The following is an 18945-nucleotide window of genomic DNA, read 5'->3' on the forward strand; positions in this document are numbered from 1 at the left end:
CCTTGTATGGATTAATTTCCTGATCTTCTGCATGTCTTGTAATTTGTTGTTGAGATCTGGATATTTTAGACACTACATCATAGCAGCTCTGGATACTAATTTCCCTTTAACCCCCATTCCCTAACCTCCATTTTTTCTTGTTTAGTTTCTTGGCTGATTTCAGTTTAATCCACTTACCCTGAAGGATGCAGCCTCCAGTGTTCCTCCTCACAGTACAGTCTGGGTGTGTGCAGTCACGATGACTACTCCTAGCCCCAAGGACAGTGGTTTGGATAGGGCTCTTTTACCTTTTCCTGATCTTTTTGGAAAGGTTCTAGTTAGTTAGAACCTCTTTTGTTACCACATCCTACTATTAGCACCCACTAATTTACTAGCTAACCACTCTATTGTTTTCATTTTTTAGGTCTCACTATGTTGCCCAGGCTGGTCTTGTATTCCTGGCTTCTACTGGTCCTCCTGCCTTCACGTTCCAAAATGCTGGTATTAATTACAGGCATGAGCCACCATACCTGGCCACTCTTGTTTCTCACAATGCTCTGGGGCACAAGTCACTGCAGAGTTTAATCTAAGTTCAGGCCCCTGTAGAGCAGCCTTGAGGCTTGTTCTAACCCTAGGACTATTAACAGCTGCCTCTCTATTTTTTTTTTGGAGATAGGGTCTCACTCCATCATCCAGGCTGGAGTGGAATGGTATAATCTTGGCTCACTAGAACCTCTACCTCCTGGAGTTCAGCAATTCCCATGCTTCAGCCTCTCAAGTAGCTGGAATTAAAGGGACGTGCCACCATGCCTGGCTTTAAATTTTTAGTGGAGACAAGGTTTCACGAGGCTGGCCAGGCTGGTCTTAAACTCCTAAAGTGATCTGCCCACCTTGGCCACCCAAAGTGCAAGGATTACAGGTGTGAGCCACTATGCCAGGCTCTTTCTCTTATTTGTTGAGCTTGTTGACATTCCCTTTTGATTGCTGCCATCAGAGAGCTATCAGTCTGCTCTTAATAGTCCCCCTCCCAGACCCATTGTATTTGCTGGCACCCTTACACTTGAACATCTTCTCTCATTCTGTTCTAAATAGTCCCTTTAGGGAGTGTTATGGAGGTGTTTTTACGACTTGCCGTTTCCACTGGACAAAACCTCTCTTCTGCTGCTCCAGAGCTAGGGATGAGGACACTGGCCAGCTTTTCTAGGAGTTATACCCACAGTCTACAAGGGATAAAAGGGTGATACAGCTCTTGCTCTCCTCCAAGTGCATCTTCTTGCATGGAACCATCACCCTACATACAAGTAAAAAGCCTCCATCCTATGAGTAAGCTGGGGTAAAAACATTTGAGGCCCAGTATTCTCAGTCTGCTATTCCTGGGGTAGATTTTCTGTGCCATAAGTGGGGACTAGGTGGAGGAAGGAGTGCCCTAAATCTGTTGGCTACTTTTGCTTGCAAAAGGGCTTCTGCAACACAGAGCATGGGGGAATGAGGCATGCTAGTAACCTATTCTTCCAGAGGAGAAACTGTAGTCCAGGATTGGGAACTGGAGAGAGGGAATGAGGCATTGGCTCAAATGCCACCGAGTCCCTATTCTTACTAAGATTTAGTAGACTTGAAAAAATGTTTTTGTTGGATGTATGCTTTTATGACAATTTCCACATAAACTTAAACTTCCAGTTACAAGTATTTTATTGAGCAGAGACAGTGGAGTTCCTTATGCTGTTATTTCAAAAGTGTTTCCTGATTTCTTTTTAATTAATGTTTAAAATACAAGCAATCAGGACCCTTTAAATAAGGCAGTATGTTCACAACCCAAAATAGCTTTCTGCTGGCATCAGTTGATTCAACATCAACATGCAGTGTCCAGAATAAATAACCAGTTCTTTAATAGCTATTTGAATATATTCTAGAAGAGTGTTTATAATTCATTTACAAGTGCAGTATTGCACCAGTAAATGTTACTTGACCTGTTGTATAAATAATACCAATTAATTAGTTCTGGAATAGTTTTTGAATTTCTAACTCTGTAGATCAAAAACACAATTGTGAATGGTATAAAGACGTATGAATCCTATTGTGATAAAGTCAATCTCAAAAATAGAGAATCCAGACCCGTCCCAGATAATTTAAGAACGGAGAAGTTTTCCTCAACTTAAACATGATGGCCACACAGAAAATAGTAAAGATACCTTTCAATGTGATACAACTGTATAAAACTCGAGAATATGAGTATTTAGATGACTAATGTATAGACATCAATAGAATTTAGAAAACACATTTAAATCTGAAGCAGAAGAAAAAAGACAATTTACAAAGAATTAATGAGCTCTAATCATCATCAGAGTCTGAATCATATTTCTTTCCTCGGATAGTTTTCTTTTCCAGCTTTGTGAAGTTTGTTCCAAATTTCTTTTGGCTCTGAAATGGTGGCTCCATTAAATTTCCACTAGAAATTTAAAAAAAAATAGAAAAAGCATTTTATTCTTTATGATTTAGTACTAGTATGCTAAACTGCACAAAAAGTCTACCTTTGTTTCCTTCCTGTAACATATAGAATAAAATTTCTTTAAAATGCTGGTGTCAGGGAAGAGGTATAATGCTTATATTGATGGTTAATAGCCTTAAACCTTATTTTATACTATTAAATTTGTTTTAAATCAATATTATTTTCCTTTTAAATATTGACAGGGTCTCACTCTGTGGCCCAGGCTGAAGTGCAGTCGTGTGATCACGGCTCACTGCAACCTCTACTTCCTGGATTCAAGCGATCCTCCCACCTCAACCTCCTGAGCAGCTGGGATTACAGGCATGTGCCACCATGCTCAGTTAATTTCTAAATTTTTTGTAGTGATGACTTCTCACTATATTGCCCAGGCTGGTCTTGAACCCCTACGCTCAAGCAATCCTCCTGCTTTGGCATCCCAAAGTGCTGGGATAATAGGTGTAAGCCAGCGCACCAGACCTATTTTCCTTTTTATCATTCATTATGAATTAACATTTGGTTAACATAGTGCTCAGCTCTCACCAGAAATGAGAGAAACCATCGCATACCTCCTGATATGATGCATTACTTCCATAACATGCCTGTCAAAAATCGATAATCTAAATCCAGTCTTGAGGAAATGTAAGACAAACCCAAACTGGGAGATGTCCTCCAAAATAAACAGTTTGTACTCTTCAAAAACATCAGTCTTAAGAACCAAAGAATAACAATGGTAACTAAAGCTATAATAACTAAACGTGCTGCATTTTTGGTATGAAGGACAATATTGAGACAATGATAACATTTGAAATAAGAGCTATAAATTACACAGTAATTCCTGTTTTAATAATTGCACTGTGGCTCCATGTAAGAAAATGTTCTTAGGAAATACATATGGAAGTCTTGACAGGGTGAAGGATGCAGCAAACCACCATGGCACGTGTATACCTATGTAAGAAACCTGCATGTTCTGCACATGTACCCCAGAACTTAAAGTATAATAAATAAGTTAAAGATAATAAAATAAAAATAAAATGTTTTTTTAAGTGGAAAAGGAAAAAAAAAGGAAAATGTTCTTCAGAAATACATATGGAAGTCCTTAGGAGTAAAGGGACACTGTATCCACAACTTCTGCTCAAATGGTCCCCCAAATACTTCATAGTATCTAAACAGACAATGATACAACAAATACGTTTAAAATTGGGTAATATGGGCAAAGGGACAATGAGGATTCCTTGTACTACTTTGTAGGGGTTTGTTTCTACTAGTTTTTTGTAGAGATGAGGTCTCATCTCACTATGTTGCCCAGATTGGTCTCAAACACCTGGCCTCAAGCAATTCTGTCAACCTCAGCCTCTCAAAGTGCTGGGATTACAGAAGTGAGCCACTCCGCCAGTATACAATTTGTTTAAGGTTTAAAATTACTTCAAAATATAACTTTATTTAATAAATATTAATATTTATGTTAATATTAAGAAAATGAAACCAATTTCTACAACATAGGAATGATTTCGGCATGTCTAGGAGAGTCAGAGAAAAGAGGGGAGGAAAATGGGGCAGAAAGAAAAAAGTGAGAACCTTTTACTTCTTGAAAGGCACCATGACTCTGGAATGATTGCACAATTTTACCTGTTACTTCTGCAAATCAAGAAAAGGCAAAAAAGACAAGATGATATGCTCTGATTTGTGGAATTAGATAAATTATTTGTCTGAAGAAGTAGACAAAGAAATGAAAGTTGGGTTTTGGATTGTTTTCAAACTAAAACTTCTTCATAGCAAGTAATGTAAGCTAGGCAGAGAAACCTTTTTGTATTTATCAGCTTCTATAAGTAAAACGGAAATATCTAAGTTAAAAATCTAGTATTTTAAAGTATAACTTTCTTTGCAATAGTGTGTTTTTAATTTTTATTTTATCAAAGAGAATCACTTAAGTCAGTGTCCATTTGAGTAATCTGGCTTAAATTAGGGAATAGTCAACTAGAGATTGCCATTTTAAGTTTCCAGATTAATACAAAATTAGTTTCAATAGCATGTTAAACTGAAAACTTTTATAGTCAGAAGTACGGTGAGATTCAGTTTTACTTATAAAATCAGTTTTATCTGTAAATCTGATTTTGCTGTAAAATCATTCTAATAACACATGCTTTAAGAAATATGCTTTTCCTTTGAGAAACTTTCTATGCCTTAGCCGAAAGGTATTAATTTCATAAAATAAATGTTACAATACAAAAGTCCTCTGTAAAAATATCAACTATATGAACTAAAATCAGTATGATCTTTTGTTAAAAGTTACCTGTAATTAAGAATGTCAGAACAACCGAGCCTCCATTCTAAAGTTTCTGTGGTGAAGTCATCTGTATTTCCCAGGTCAGTAAACCCAACAACATAATCTTGTGTTTTCCCGTCTTTTACCAGTGCTAGTGTGGGAATGACTTTGATATGCAGTCTCTCACAAAGGAAAGGTGCTTTTTCCACATTCAGCTTCAAAAATTTGGTCTCGAGGTGTTTCTTGGACAATATCACCAGATGTCTGTCTAGTATTTTACACCTGTACGTAACCACATAGAAAATTATAAGCTAAAACCACAAATCTTTTTTCCAAAATAAATGTCATTAAGGTAAATCTAATAATTATATAGTTTTTCTGTTGAGTCTCATAACATGGCAGCCAACCTGCAAGTGTGTCAGATGACCTCAGTTCCAGATCAAAGGTTAGCTGCCTGATTATGAGATGGGAAAACAGCCTGTAAGATTCTAGAAAGTCAGATTTGCATTAACGATATTATCCTTTAAAATATTAAATATATGCTTTAAGTCATAAAGGAATTTGTCCTATCTCATACAGGAAAACCTGAGAAGGGACAAAGTGAAACTTCACAGAACTCAGAAGAGACAAGAATCAGAAATGCACACATGGTGCCATATTTGGAAGTCATGAAGAAGAACTGAATAGCATCACTGAGGAAAAACTCCTTGCTTCTAAATATGAAACTCGAAGCACATTAAGACTAAGGGTTACTAATAATATTTAAATAAATTTGGCCATTATGCTTTTAGGGAATTAAAAAATACCCATAGTAACTTTTATTAAGCCATCTTCCAATGAAGAGGGAAATAGAAGTAAGATTTTCTTGGCTGGGCACGGTAGCTCACGTCTGTAACCTCAGCACTTTGGGAGGCTGAGGTGGGCAGATCACTTGAGGTCAGGAGTTTGAGACAAGCCTAGCTAACATGGTGAAACCCTGTCTCAACTAAAAATTTAAAAAATCAGCTGGGTTTGGTGATGTGTGCCTGTAATCCCAGCTACTTGGGAGCCTGGGGTAGGAGAATTGCTTGAACCTGGGAGGCAGAGGCTGCAGTGAGCCGAGATTGTGCCATTGCACCCCAACCTGGGTAACATAGTGAAATTCTATCTCAAAAAACAAAACAAACAAAAAAGTGACATCTTCTTTATATTAAAATTTATTTTCTGGCCTGATGCAGTGGCTCACGCCTGTAATCCCAGCATTTTGAGAGGCTGAGGTGGGCAGATCACTTGGGGCCAAGAGTTCAAGACCAGCCTGGTCCATATGGTGAAACCCTATCTCTACTAAAAATATAAAACTTACCTGGGTTTCATGTTGGGCACCTGTAATCACAGCTACACAGGAGGCTGAGGCATGAGAATCGCTCTGACCTGGGAGGCAGAGGTTACAGTGAGCTAAGATTGCGCCACTGCACTCCAGACTGGGCAAGAGAGTGAGACTCTGTCTCAAAAAAAAAATTCGCTTCCAACTGGCCAATTCATGACTGTTTCTAAAACAGACTGTTGCAACAATCTTTTAGACTGGTGGTTCTGAACCCTAGGTGTTCATTATGATCAACTTTTATTTATTTATTTATTTATTTTTGAGGTGGAGTCTCACTTTGTCACTCCGGCTAGAGTGCAGTGGTGTAATCTCGGCTCACTTCAACCTCACCCTCCTGAGTTCAATCGATTCTCCTGTCTCAGCCTCCCGAGTAACTGGGATTACAGGCACCCATTGCCATGCTTGGCTAATTTTTGTATTTTTAGTAGAGACAGGGTTTCACCATAGTGGTCAGGCTGGTCTCAAACTCCTGACCTCAGGCGATCCACATGCTTCAGCTTCCCAAAGTGCAGGGATTACAGGTGTGAGCCACCATGCCCCGCCAGGAACCTATTTTAAATAAGTCTATAATTATACCATTTGTCAATCAATTTCTAAAAATTCAAAAGCAACAGTCATGGTATAAATAGCTATAGGCCTTTATGTACATTTAAAAATAACTAAACAAGCATAATTAAATTGTTTATAACACAAAGGATAAATGCTTGAGATGATGGATACTCCATTTACCCTGATGTGATTATTACACATTGCATGCCTGTGTTAAAATATCTCATGTACCCCATATTTACCTACTATTGGCCACAATAATTAAAAAAATTTTTAAAAAGCAGTAGGCTGGGTTCAAAGCTCAAATCTCTCTCTGTTTTATCATTTAATATCTGAGTGATATTAGGTAAGTCACTTAATTTCTCCAAGTTTTGTTTCCACACATGAAATGAGTGCCTCTGAAGATTATTGTGACTGTTCCAGGGATAATATTCACAAAAGCATTCCATCTACTATGTATGAGGAACTCTGTTAATATATAAAGTTAATTGGATGATTTTCATTTTAATTTTTCAGTTCTGTTTGAAGGTGAGTACTGCTGGTGATGTACCGTTTATACACTCATCAAATGTGTTTATTGACCACCTACTATGTGTCAGGCAGTTGCTTTAGGGCTATGATCCCAGAGCACAGTGGGCCACAATACAGGCAAATGCTCTGCCTCTACAAAACCAACAATTTAGTTGGGTAAGACATAGAAGAAACTAGTGAGGCTGGGTGCCGTGGCTCACGCCTGTAATCCCAACACTTTGGTAGGCCAAGATGGGTGGGTCGCCTGAGGTCAGGAGTTTGAGACCAGCCTGGCCAACATGGCAAAACTCCATCTCTACTAAAAATACGAAAATTAGCCGGGCATGGTGGCAGATGCCTGTAGTCCTGGCTACTTGGGAGGCTGAGGCAGGAGAATCCCTTGAACCCAGGAGGTGGAGGTTGCAGTGAGTCAAGATCCTGCCATTGCACTCCAGCCTGGGCGACTGTGTAAGACTCCATCTCAAGAAAAAAAACCAACCCCCCCCGCCAGAAAAAAATAAAACCCAAAACTAAACAAAAAAAAAGTGGACAAATAATATTTTATATACCAGTATATTTACGTATCACCTCATCATATCTGTGAAAGGTTGGCAACTTGAAGAATGTGTGGCAATCGAAGTTAGTTGTGTACCACAAGGGCAGAGTTTTCTCTGATACCCTTCTGCCTGCCTAATCCCTTCTCTCCCTGTTCCTCACAAGAGATAACACCATCTCAATATTTTCTTTCATTTTTATTCTCTTAGTCAATGAATCCCAGCAATCAATTCTTGAAAGGTGTCAACTAACAATGAAGCTATTGGGTTGTAAGGTCAAGAAAAAGGGGCAGGCAGGCCACAGAAATAAAGACAGCAGGGCTGACACCACAGTGAGTGCCAGAGAACCTAGAGCACAGTGCTTGTCTGTTTCGGTGGGGGCAGCTGCCAGTTAGCAGAAGACTGCCATTAGTTTCAGCTCTGCTATTATAGTTTTCTGAGCTTTCTAAAGAAAAATTCTGAATATGAATATTTTCAAAAGGGTTTATCTCTCAATTTTTAAGTGTTGGTAACTAATCAAATCTGTGAGCAAAACCACAAAGGCTTGGGTCCTTTGGTTTAAGACATAACCTCTTCTGGGGAGGTATTAATATTTCATAAGGGATTTGCCTCCTTAGAGAGATTTGGAGACCTAGGGTGGTTTAAGAAAAATCACTTCTCCTTCTAGCCAAGACTGGCAGTCCCAACTCTGCTTTGGTGAAAGGTTTGGCCAAGCCACCATCTCTCTATCACAGTTGTTAGCTGAGAAGGACTGAGTGAAAGAACACTGACTCTCAACAGCTGTTGCTGGTTCCCAACACTGTGTCTGTATCACAATACTAGATGGAAATAATTATTGTCATGATGATAAGAATTTTAAGCGTACATTTCTAAGATGTTTTTAAGAGTTAGCTAGTGAAAATATAATTCAAAAACATAGCTATTTATGTGGGAATACTTTCAGTAATATTCATTTATATTTTTGCCTGTAACTGTTAAGTTACTCTTTAAAATTAACAATTGCTTAACTTTTTTCTCTCTCTTTTTTTTCTGAGATGCAGTCTTACTCTATTGCCCAAGCTGGAGTGCAGTGTCATAAGCTTGGCTAACTGCAACCTCCATCTCCCAGGTTCAAGCAATTGCCCCACCTCAGCATCCCCAGTATCTGGGACTACAGGTGCTTGCCACCACACCTGGCTAATTTTGTAGTTTTGCCATGTTTGCCAGGCTGGTCTCGAACTCCTGACTTCAAGTGATCCACCTGCCTTGGAGTGGATCCTGAAGTGCTGGGATTGCAGGCTTTCGCCACTGGGCCCAGACTGCCTAACTTAATACTAAAAAACATGAGAGAGTACAATAAAACAACTTTTTTTCGTTTTCTTCATTTCTTTTTTTTTTTTTTTTTTTTTTTTGAGACGGAGTTTCACTCGTTACCCAGGCTGGAGTGCAATGGTGCGATCTCGGCTCACCGCACCCCGCCTCTGGGGTTCAGACAATTCTCCTGCCTCAGCCTCCCGAGTAGCTGGGACCACAGGCATGCGCCACCATGCCCAGCTAATTTTTAGTAGAGACGGGGTTTCACCATGTTGACCAGGATGGTCTCGATCTCTTGACCTCGTGATCCACCTGCCTCGGCCTCCCAAAGTGCTGGGATTACAGGCGTGAGCCACCACACCCGGCCTAGTTTTCTTCATTTCTCTAGTAAGCCAGTATATCTCTATCCAAACAGTTGATTGTGTGGGGTTTTTTTTTAGAAAAAGTTCATTGTGTTTCTTTGAGAAAAAGTCACGAATGGAAACCAAGTTACCTGAATGTGGAGTCTCTGTAGAAATGGCAAACCACTTTTTTACTCTCCTTGACTTCTTGAAAAAAGTCTCTTTCACTAGGGATTTCTCTGTATTCCCCGTGTCCTTTAGAAAGCCATTCCTAATTTGGAGAGAAGCAAAACATCACACATGTGAAACATCTCTTTCAGCACCGCTTGACATTTTAAGTGTCTAAATCACCATTGTATTTTGTAATACATTTTTTAAGTGTTTTTTATTGTTGAGAATGGATCTCGCTACAGTTGCCCAGGATGGAGTGTGGTGGCATGCTCATAGCTCACTGCAGCCTCAACCTCCTAGGCTCAAGAGATCCTCCTATCTCAGTCTCCCAAGGAGTTGGGACCATTGGCACATGCCACACCATGCCTGGCTAATTTATTTTTCTTTTTTGGTAGAGATGGGGTTTTACTATATTGCCAGGCTGGTCTCAAATGTCTACATCCAAGCAACACTCCCACCTTGTCCTCCAAAAGGGCTAGGATTACAGGCCTGAGCCACTGTGCCTGACTGAAGTCAATTTTATCTTATAGAGAAATGCATTCCTTTTAGCAGTTTACTTTCCTGTTTCTACTGTCAACGCAAAACTAGTCTATGGGCAGTGAATGTCTCCACAGCATGGCCTGGGTTCAAGACAATTACCTGTCTTGGTAACTAAAAGTATTTGTTTTTCTCATAACCTCAAAAATAAAAATTTAGATCATAGACTCAGAATGTAAATGTCCACTTAACTTTATCCAGGTACTCTTAAACTACTAAAATCAGAAATATTTGATACAAGTTATTATATGTCTTTTAAAAATAATGCTCATGAGGCTGGGCGTGGTAGCTCACGCCTATAATCCTAGCCACTTTGGGAGGCCGAGGCGGCTGGATCACCCGAAGTCAGGAGTTCGAGACTAGCATGGCCAACATGGCGAAACCCTGTCTCTATTAAAAAACATGCAAGAAATTAGCTGGCTGTGGTGGTAGGTGTCTATAATCCCAGCCACTAGGGAGGATGAGGCAGGAGAATTGTTTGAACACGGGAAGCAGAGGTTGCAGTGAGCTGAGATCGCATCACTGCCTGGGCAACAGAGCGACTCTGTCTCAAAAATAAATAAAAAGAAAAAGAAAAAAGTAAAAATAATGCTTATGAGATAAAGCCTTCTTTTGGGGACAGAAGGAGGTTACTGCAGCTCTGAAGAGGAAGAGCTCTGTCTGCTTTTGGTAACCACCTTAGAAATGTTTAAAAAGCATCTGTACCTGTACTAATTGTTAGGAAGGTCTTCTCACAATGAACTGTAATATATTCATAACTCTGGTTTGTGGCTTCCAGCTTGAACAAAGATTAAAGTTTTAATCTCTTTCCCATGTCAGCCCTTCAAACATCACAAATTGCCTAAGTTTTCCCTTCTCCACACTGAACACTTCCAGTTCCTTTCAACCATTCTCATATGAAAAGATTTCTAGAATTCCTGTTCTTCCAGGATATCATCTAAACACACTCATGTCTTCTTAAAATGTGACAGACGTCTCAATCCAGCCCTCCAGAAGAGGTCCAACCAAAGAGCCAGGAAGGCCATCTCCCTTCCTCCTTTGGATGTCAATGAACATGGCCAGACTATAACAACTGTGGTTGTGAACTGTGGTTCACATCTGCTTATGTTGAACTGACATGCACAGGAGACCCTGATATTTTCTTTGGCATATGAAGTTTCATGACTGCTTTTGCAATTTACCAATGATATGTGCCCTTAAAAAGTATTTGTTAGGCTGGGTGCAGTGGCTCACACCTGTCATCTCGGCACTTTGGGAGGCTGAGGCAGGTGGATCACTTGAGGACAGGAATTCAAGACCAGCTTGGGCAACATGGCGAAACCCCGTCTCTACAAAAAATACAAAAATTAGCCAGGTGTGTTGGCACACGCCTTTAATCGCAGCTCCTCTGGGGGCTGAAGCACAAAAATCGCTTGAACCCTGAAGGCAGAGGTTGTAGTGAGCTGAGATCATGCCACGGTACTCCAGCCTGGGTGACTGAGCAAGACCCTTCTCAAAAAAAAAAAAGTATTTGTCTTTTAAAAAGCTGCTATTTCTAGGCTGGATGTGGTGGCTCTTCACCTGTAATCTCAACACTTTGAAAGGCTGAGGTTGGCGGATAACCTGAGGTCAGGAGTTCAAGATCAGCCTGGCCAACATGCGGAAACCCGTCTCTACTAATAATACAAAAATGAGCCGGGCTTGGTGGTAGGTGCCTGTAATCCCAGCTACTAGGGAGGCTGAGGCAGAAGACTCTCTTGAACCCAGGAGGTGGAGGTTGCAGTGAGCCAAGATTGTACCACTGCACTCCAGCCGAGTGACAGAGCAAGACTCTGTTGAAGAAAAAAAAAAGCTGCTATTTCGTTTCATTATTTATTCTCAAGTGTTTAATCAGGAGGCTGAAGACCTGAAACTGTCCTGGCTTTTTTGAGGGAGGATGTGCCCATCCTGAACCTCTACCAATGCTCAGGGCCTCTGCTGACACATTCACCACACCCCTGTGCTCTTAGCATAGCCCCTTATAGACAGTGTGTGCTCCTAAGGTACTTGCAGAACAGAATGAGGCAGGTCAGGCCTACCTGAGGCATGGCAGCTGGGCAGCACCCAGCTCTCAGTGGCCATCACCCAAGCCTCTGCTTAACTCCTCCTATTTCTTACCTTATCCCTCTGCTCCCTACCTATGTGCACCAACTCTAGTTAAGAATAGGAGGGTGCTTGGCTGAGAGAATAATACAGGTTCACCTAGGCCTATTAAGTGCTACGTATAAGTCACTGCATACACTGATCTCGCCAATATCATTGTGGATCAAAAAATCAAAATTACTGTATAATCTATTATAAAAAGAATATCTACACAAATCACTAGGCTTCTTGCCGACTTCCAGAAGACATTTTAATAAAAAAGACCTATTAAAATGCAATGAAAGTTTTAAAATAAGACCCTCTAAATTACTCCATGACAAATTCATTTTAAATTGATTTATACATTAATAATAAAAAAGGGCCTATATCCAGCCTCCCTGACTTAGTTGGTTTTAACCATAAATATTCAGACCACTGTTTTGAACTGCCAAAAAGTTCCTTTAAGACATTATTTAATGTATGTTCATCACTGCAAATCAGGTGAATTCATAGTCTCTCTACAAAAATATCCTTGTTATGAATAATTACTTTCAGTTGCACATTAGCAATTAGTAGTGTACTTAAATGTAATCATGAAATATGAATTTGTGGGAGAACCTAAACATATATTACCTTAAATTTCAACAATTCATCGCCTGCATACTAATTATCAGCCCTATACTATGAAAAGCAGCCAACTGGGCCTGGTGCAGGGTGGCTCACACCTGTAATCCCAGCACTTTGGGAGGCTAAGGCAGGTGAATCATCTGAGGTCAGAGTTTGAGACCAGCCTGACCAACATGGTGAAATCCCATCTCTCCTAAAATATAAAAATTAGCTGGGTGTAGTGGTGGGCACCTGTACTCTCAGCTACTTGGGAGGCCGAGGCAGGAGAATCACTTGAATCCAGGACACGGAGGCTGCAGTGAGCTGAGATTATGCCACTGCACTACATCCTGGGTAACAGAGCAAGACTCCCTCTCAAAAAAAAAAGAAAGAAAAGCAACCTATTTTCTAAAATAGGGTACAAGTAAAAGCCATGTAACATATTCTATTTTAGAAAACTCAAAATATAGAAATTTGGACTCATTCATAAAAGATTATTTCACAGTAACTCTTCTAAACATATCAACTGTTCTAAACATGGGGGTGTAAATATATCAAAGTCATGCTAAAGTAATACAAGCAAAACTCCCCCTTTTTTGGGGGAACTGGGTCTAGCTCTATTGTTGAGGCTGGAGGGCAGTGGCACAACCTTGGTTCAATGCAACCTACACCTCCTGCGTTCAAGCAATTCTCCTGCCTCAGTCTCCCAAGTAGCTGAGAATACAGGCGCACACCACCACATCTGGTTAATTTTTGTATTTTTATTAGAGACAGGGTTTCACCACATTGGCCAGGCAGGTCTTGAACTCCCAAACCTCAGGTTATCCGCCTTGGCCTCTCAAAGTGTTACAATTACAGACCTGAAAACCACCACACCTGGCCAAAACTCCCTATTTCATCATAAAAGTTAAGCCTCATGTTTTAGTCAGTCAACTGAAAAGGAACCAGAGTTGGCAACAATGTATTTCCAATGTAACCCAATGGAAATATGTTTTAATCAAAATTCAATTTACAGAACTTGGCCAGATGGGGTGGTTCATGCCTGTCATCCCAGCAGTTTGGGAGGCTGAGGCAGGAGGATCACTCGAGGTCAGGAGTTTAAGAGCAGCCTGGCCCATATGGTGAAACTCTGTCTCTATCAAAAATACAAAAATTAGCCAGGCATGGTGGCATGCTCCTGTAGTCCCAGCTACTCAGGAGGCTGAGGTAGGAGAACTGCTTGAACCAGGGAAGCAGAGGCTGCTTTGAGCCGAGGTGTCACCACTGCATTGCAGCCTGGGTGTCATAGTGAGACTGTCTCAAAAAGGAAAAAAAAATTCAATTTACAGGATTTAATCTATTGGTTTCAATCAGAGTTTACAACTCTGCGCTTATTCTATACGAACATTCTAAGAGGCAACAAGGATAGAGCTGTGGCCACCTTTCTTTGTTACAAAGCATGCATTCTTTTGAATATGCCACATAAATATTTCGTTGGAAATGCCTGAAATAATTTTTTAACATAAATTGACTTAATAGCTCTTATCTCACGTGTGTTATCTCATTTGCTTTGAAAACAGCTAAATTGTGATAGGCTTTAATATTACCTGAAATGGAAACCAATGACTCCCTAGCCCTCCATTCAACCAAACAAATTCAGAAAAACGATCTTGGGCATATCTTTCTTTTACTTGACTGTAGATTAATACAGAGATTGGGCTAATTTTGAATGTGTCTTCAAACATATTTTTTCTGGGAAATTTTTTAACAGTAATAGGTACTATGAACTCCAAAATCCCTAAAAACAAAGAACAAAATGTAAGTACTACAGCACATGTATATATAAGTTGTTAGGCGCATACTGTTATAGCAATTTCAGAAAGCAGGGCAGAGAGGTTACTTGTTTCTGCTGTTGAGCTTTCCTTAGTGCCTGAAGTCTCTTTTCTTTAAGGCGTTCCAATTCATCCTCGTCCATCTGATCCAGTTTCTGAATTTCAGAATCCAAATGTTCTTCCACTATTTTGGTAGTCTGAAGCAGCTGATTCTCCAGGACTTTGGAAAACATGTCAACAGACGCATCGGCTTCCATTCTTCCAAATAGTACAGAGTTCAGCCTGGGTGCTGGGGAGAAGATTTACAAAGCACACTTTAAAAAAATGCAAACAATAAGCAAGCTTTTCTTTACCATCTTCAAAAATTCTGGTGAATATATAATGTGAACTCTATGGAGTATTCTAATGACATCCAAGCACTTGATACTGGGCTTAAGAATTTTTGTGTGTTTTTAAATTTAATTTTCAATAGGTTCCCGTCACACCACTCAAAAACAACTTATAGCAAATTTAGGATGCTTCTGATTTAGCATGTGTTTTACTATACTAAAGCAAAGACAGTCTTTAAGACCATCACCAAACCACAGAGAAATGAGTTGTGAAGTTATACCTAGTGATATAGACGGACATTCAGTGTTCTTTACCAACAGAAAAGAGAAATCAGAAACAACTGCGAACAATAGGAAGGTACAGCTACTGTGGTTTTACAAATATATATATTAAACTTTAAACAGACACAGAGTAGAGTTGAGCAAAACACAGATTTTTTTCACAGTCACTACCCAAATGAGTTTCATTTCCAGACATTTAGTTTCCTAAAACGTCTCATTACCATTTATGTAAAGAACAGTGCCTGGTGTTCCCTAAGCATCAATGTCCATTCTTGTTCTCCTATTACCTAACAAAAAAAAATCGACGAGGCTAAAAAATTAATATTGGTTTCCATTTACTGACAGTGTTCTTAACTTTGATGTAAAACACTCCAAACACTTAAAAAAAATTTTTTCCCCATCATCACTCCTCTGTGCAAAATAAGAGTTTCAAAATATAACTAATCCAGATTAGAAAGAAAGACCTATCTCAATTAGAGTCATGCATCACTTCACAATGAGAATACATTCTAGGCTGGGTGCCATGGCTCACACCTGTAATCCCAGCACATTGGGAGGCCAAGCTGGACAGACTGCTTGAGTTCAGGAGTTTGAGACCAGTCTGGTCTCAAACATGGTAAAACCCTGTCTCTACTAAAAATAGAAAAATTAGCAGGCAAGGTGGTGTGAGCCTCTAGCCCAGCTACTAGGGAGACTGAGATGGGAGGAGGATAGCTTGAGCCCAGGAGGCCAAGGTTGCAGTGGGCTGAGATCACACCATTTCCACTCCATCCTGGGCCATAGAGCTAGATCCTGTCTCAAAAAACAAAAACCCATAAAACAATGGGAATACATTCTGAGAAATGTGTGCATTAGGTGATTTTGATGTTGTTCAAACATCATAGACTGTATTTTTTTTTTTTTTTTTTTTGAGACGGAGTTTCGTTCTTGTTACCCAGGCTGGAGTGCAATGGCGCGATCTCAGCTCACTGCAACCTTCGGAGAGGTTCTCCTGCAATTCCCAGGAGAACTACCTCCTGGGTTCAGGCAATTCTCCTGCCTCAGCCTCCTGAGTAGCTGGGATTACAGGCACGCGCCACCATGCCCAGCTAATTTTTTGTATTTTTAGTAGAGACGGGGTTTCACCATGTTGACCAGGATGGTCTCGATCTCTTGACCTCGTGATCCACCTGCCTCGGCCTCCCAAAGTGCTGGGATTACAGGCGTGAGCCACCGCGCCCAACCATAGACTGTATTTACACAACCCAGAAGGTGCAGCCTGCTACACACCGAGGTTATACCATACAGCCTATTACTCCTAGGTTACAAATCTGTACAGCATGTTACCGTACTGAATACTGTAGGCAACTGTAACATAATGGCATTTGTGTATCTAAACATAGAAAAGGTACAATAAAATACAGTATTATAATCTCATAAAACTGAAATGTCCTTACGTGACACATGACTATATGCTTTAAAAGAAATGGAGCATTTTCTACTAGCAATTAGTAGAAACTTTAATTTTAAAAGAAATGGGAATATTTTATACCAACAATTAGAGGGCAATTTTATGTGTCTCTCGGGGTTATTAACCCAGAAATTATTTATAATTTGTCTAACAAAGCAGAAGGCTGTTGCATGTCTATAAACTACGATACGTTTGCAAATACTACCGAAGCACCCAAAATTTCATAACAGAGTGTGAATTCATTAACTCAGCTTCTGACACAGATCATGACCCACACAGGCCCTCTATAAACGCTGAGCTGAAGAGAAATATTCTTGCAAACTTCAATTCTGATTCCTTCTTCTTTACAGGAAAAGCATTTGAAAAGTATACTTGATTTCATCTTTGTATCGCCACAGAACACAAAAGGTACTCAATAAACATGTTTAATGTTGAATGAACATTTGCCTCGCTTCCGTTCAAATTACTACGCTGTTAAGTTTCAAAAGTATTTGAGTTTAAAAAACCAAATTGTAAGCTCCTTGTAAGTGCTATAAAATTGGAAAGGTACTGTATTTCAAATAGCAAAAGATTTCCACACTTCCTACTGCCCAAGGAAAATGTCAGTAGGACTGCGACCCTCAGGGAGAGGGCTGGAAGGAGAAAATAAGTTACTGAATTATACATTAGAACCTGTGCTCCAGAGATAAGCACAGAGAATGCTTTAAGGATGAGGCCAGAATTTAATTCTGGGATAAATGGAAACAGAAGCGATTAAGAGCAGGTATTCTGGGGGTAAGTGTTGGTGGTTAGAGCATTGAGAACCGGGTAAGCAGACCATGCAACAACTCCGTTAGCTTTTTATTCGTCAAACCACAGCCTCTGATTCTTCCTTTTTACTACTCCGCTGGAAAGGTGGGACACAGCGCGTCCTCAAATTCCCTAGTCATTTCCTGGACATCCTTACAGGTATCCGCCAAAACAATCAAGGGGCCTGGTCCCTAACCGCACCCAGGTACCTCCCCAATGGCAACCCAGTGCCCGGGGAGACGGGGGAGGGCACAGTCCCGGCGGCCCCAACTTCAACGCCTGCTCGTGCGCATGTGCGAGAGCCTCCGAAGGACACCAACACCGGTGCCGGTGCCGGTGCCGGGGCCTCGGGGCCCCCCCCCGCTCCGGATGTGGAGCAACGTAGTGTCCACCAGCACCCGGACGTAGTGGTCGGATTTTGCTCATTATCCTCTGCCTCACCTGAGCTCTCGGTGATGCCTGAGAAGTGAGAGAGCAGCAGTTTCAAAAGAGAGGTCCACTCTAGCTTTAGCCTTGCAATACCTGCCGGCAGCTACAAACCAGCCGTCACTTCCGCCTCCGTATTGGCTGCGGACCTCGCGCGATATCACCTTGGACGCCCGAGGAAGGGGCGGGAGAGCGGGTGGGAGCAGTTCTGCGCGTGCGCCTGCCGCTCAGCAGCCCGGAACCCGAGGTTTTCGGCCCTTGCTTTTCTCCCGGTACACGGCCGAACTGGAAGGCATGCTGGGAGTTGCAGTTTTTTAGTGCGCAGGCTGGCGTGGTCGGACTTTCTCAGGACGGTGCTTCAGAACTCACGATCCAGTGCGCGAGACTGGAAATGAGACAGCTGCACTCCTGCTCAGCAATGACGCTCGAACTGCGTTTCCGTTCTGTTGAATGAACATTTTTCTTTTTCTTAAAGTCGAGGCATAAACACATACAGCACAATTACCTTCTGCATAGTTAAAACGCAAAATATCACCGTCCAGATCCAGATATAGAACATTTTCCACTACTCCTGTAGGTTCCCCCTTGCCTCCCCTAAACACAGGAATTTTTAGAACTTGCTCTTGCTTTGAGCATAAAAATGAAGACCTATGTTAGGGAATTGATCGGGTATGTCCTGTTCTATGTTTTATTCAGTGACTGTACATAATGCATAATGCACGGATGTTACTGAGAGGTTCCTATTTTGTCCTGGATTTGTCTCTCTCTCTCGCAAACCCCAGAGTACTCATTATCGTTCTTTACTGAACTTCGTACAGCTGAGAATACAAAGATATAAAGGGAAGCCCAGGCCTACTCCTGAATCAAAGCGTGCGTTACCCGTCGGGAGAGGGCTGGGTTGGAGAACTAACAGCTTCATTGTCCACCTCCGGGTTCTAGAACCTGGAATCCGCGCGGGCGTCGGCTTGTGGCGGACGCTTTTCGGGGAGGGGGCGCTCGGGCTCCTGCCTGGCCGACGGGTCAACTAAAGACGCTCTACCCGAAGCGCAGCTCTCGATGAGCCGCGCCCTGCGTCCTCACGCCGAAGCGGCGGGGCGATGCGCTTGC

General features: G+C 41.1%; 1 protein-coding gene and 1 long non-coding RNA gene across 3 annotated transcripts in view; one reads left to right on the forward strand and one right to left on the reverse strand.

The window, feature by feature from the left end:
* The window catches only part of LOC128929562 (uncharacterized), a 50247-nt gene extending 43325 nt beyond the window's left edge, over nucleotides 1-6922 (forward strand). Inside the window, exon 3 of the long non-coding RNA XR_013526333.1 lies at nucleotides 5307-6922. This is a non-coding gene — a long non-coding RNA (uncharacterized LOC128929562). The remainder of the gene's footprint in view (nucleotides 1-5306) is intronic.
* On the reverse strand, nucleotides 1651-17948 carry TXNDC9 (thioredoxin domain containing 9). 2 transcript variants are annotated; one of them, XM_002757418.6, is made up of 5 exons: nucleotides 17854-17948; nucleotides 14631-14851; nucleotides 9490-9608; nucleotides 4755-5009; nucleotides 1651-2425 (listed from the first exon to the last, which is right to left on the reverse strand). In XM_002757418.6, exons 2-5 carry the CDS (start codon nucleotides 14817-14819, stop codon nucleotides 2308-2310), a joined length of 681 nt encoding a protein of 226 aa, XP_002757464.1. In that variant the 5' UTR covers nucleotides 14820-14851; nucleotides 17854-17948; the 3' UTR covers nucleotides 1651-2307. The 2 variants fall into 2 exon arrangements, with proteins under 2 accessions (XP_002757464.1, XP_078204913.1); XM_078348787.1 differs by lacking the exon at nucleotides 17854-17948 and having other exon boundaries at nucleotides 14338-14681.
* Nucleotides 17949-18945: the final 997 nt, after the last annotated feature.

The sequence above is a fragment of the Callithrix jacchus genome, chromosome 14 (assembly GCF_049354715.1).
Source record: "Callithrix jacchus isolate 240 chromosome 14, calJac240_pri, whole genome shotgun sequence".
Taxonomy (NCBI): Eukaryota; Metazoa; Chordata; class Mammalia; order Primates; family Cebidae; genus Callithrix; species Callithrix jacchus.

What these genes read in the sequence shown, in the direction of transcription:
- TXNDC9 (XM_002757418.6), bottom strand. Translation starts at nt 14,819, where the DNA reads ATGGAAGCCGATGCGTCTGTTGACATGTTTTCCAAAGTCCTGGAGAAT. An exon ending in AAGCTCAACAGCAGAAACAA is followed by an intron (nt 9,609 to 14,630) that starts GTAACCTCTCTG and finishes TCTCCAAATTAG; the next exon opens with GAATGGCTTTCTAAAGGACA. An exon ending in TACAGAGACTCCACATTCAG is followed by an intron (nt 5,010 to 9,489) that starts GTAACTTGGTTT and finishes GGTTACGTACAG; the next exon opens with GTGTAAAATACTAGACAGAC.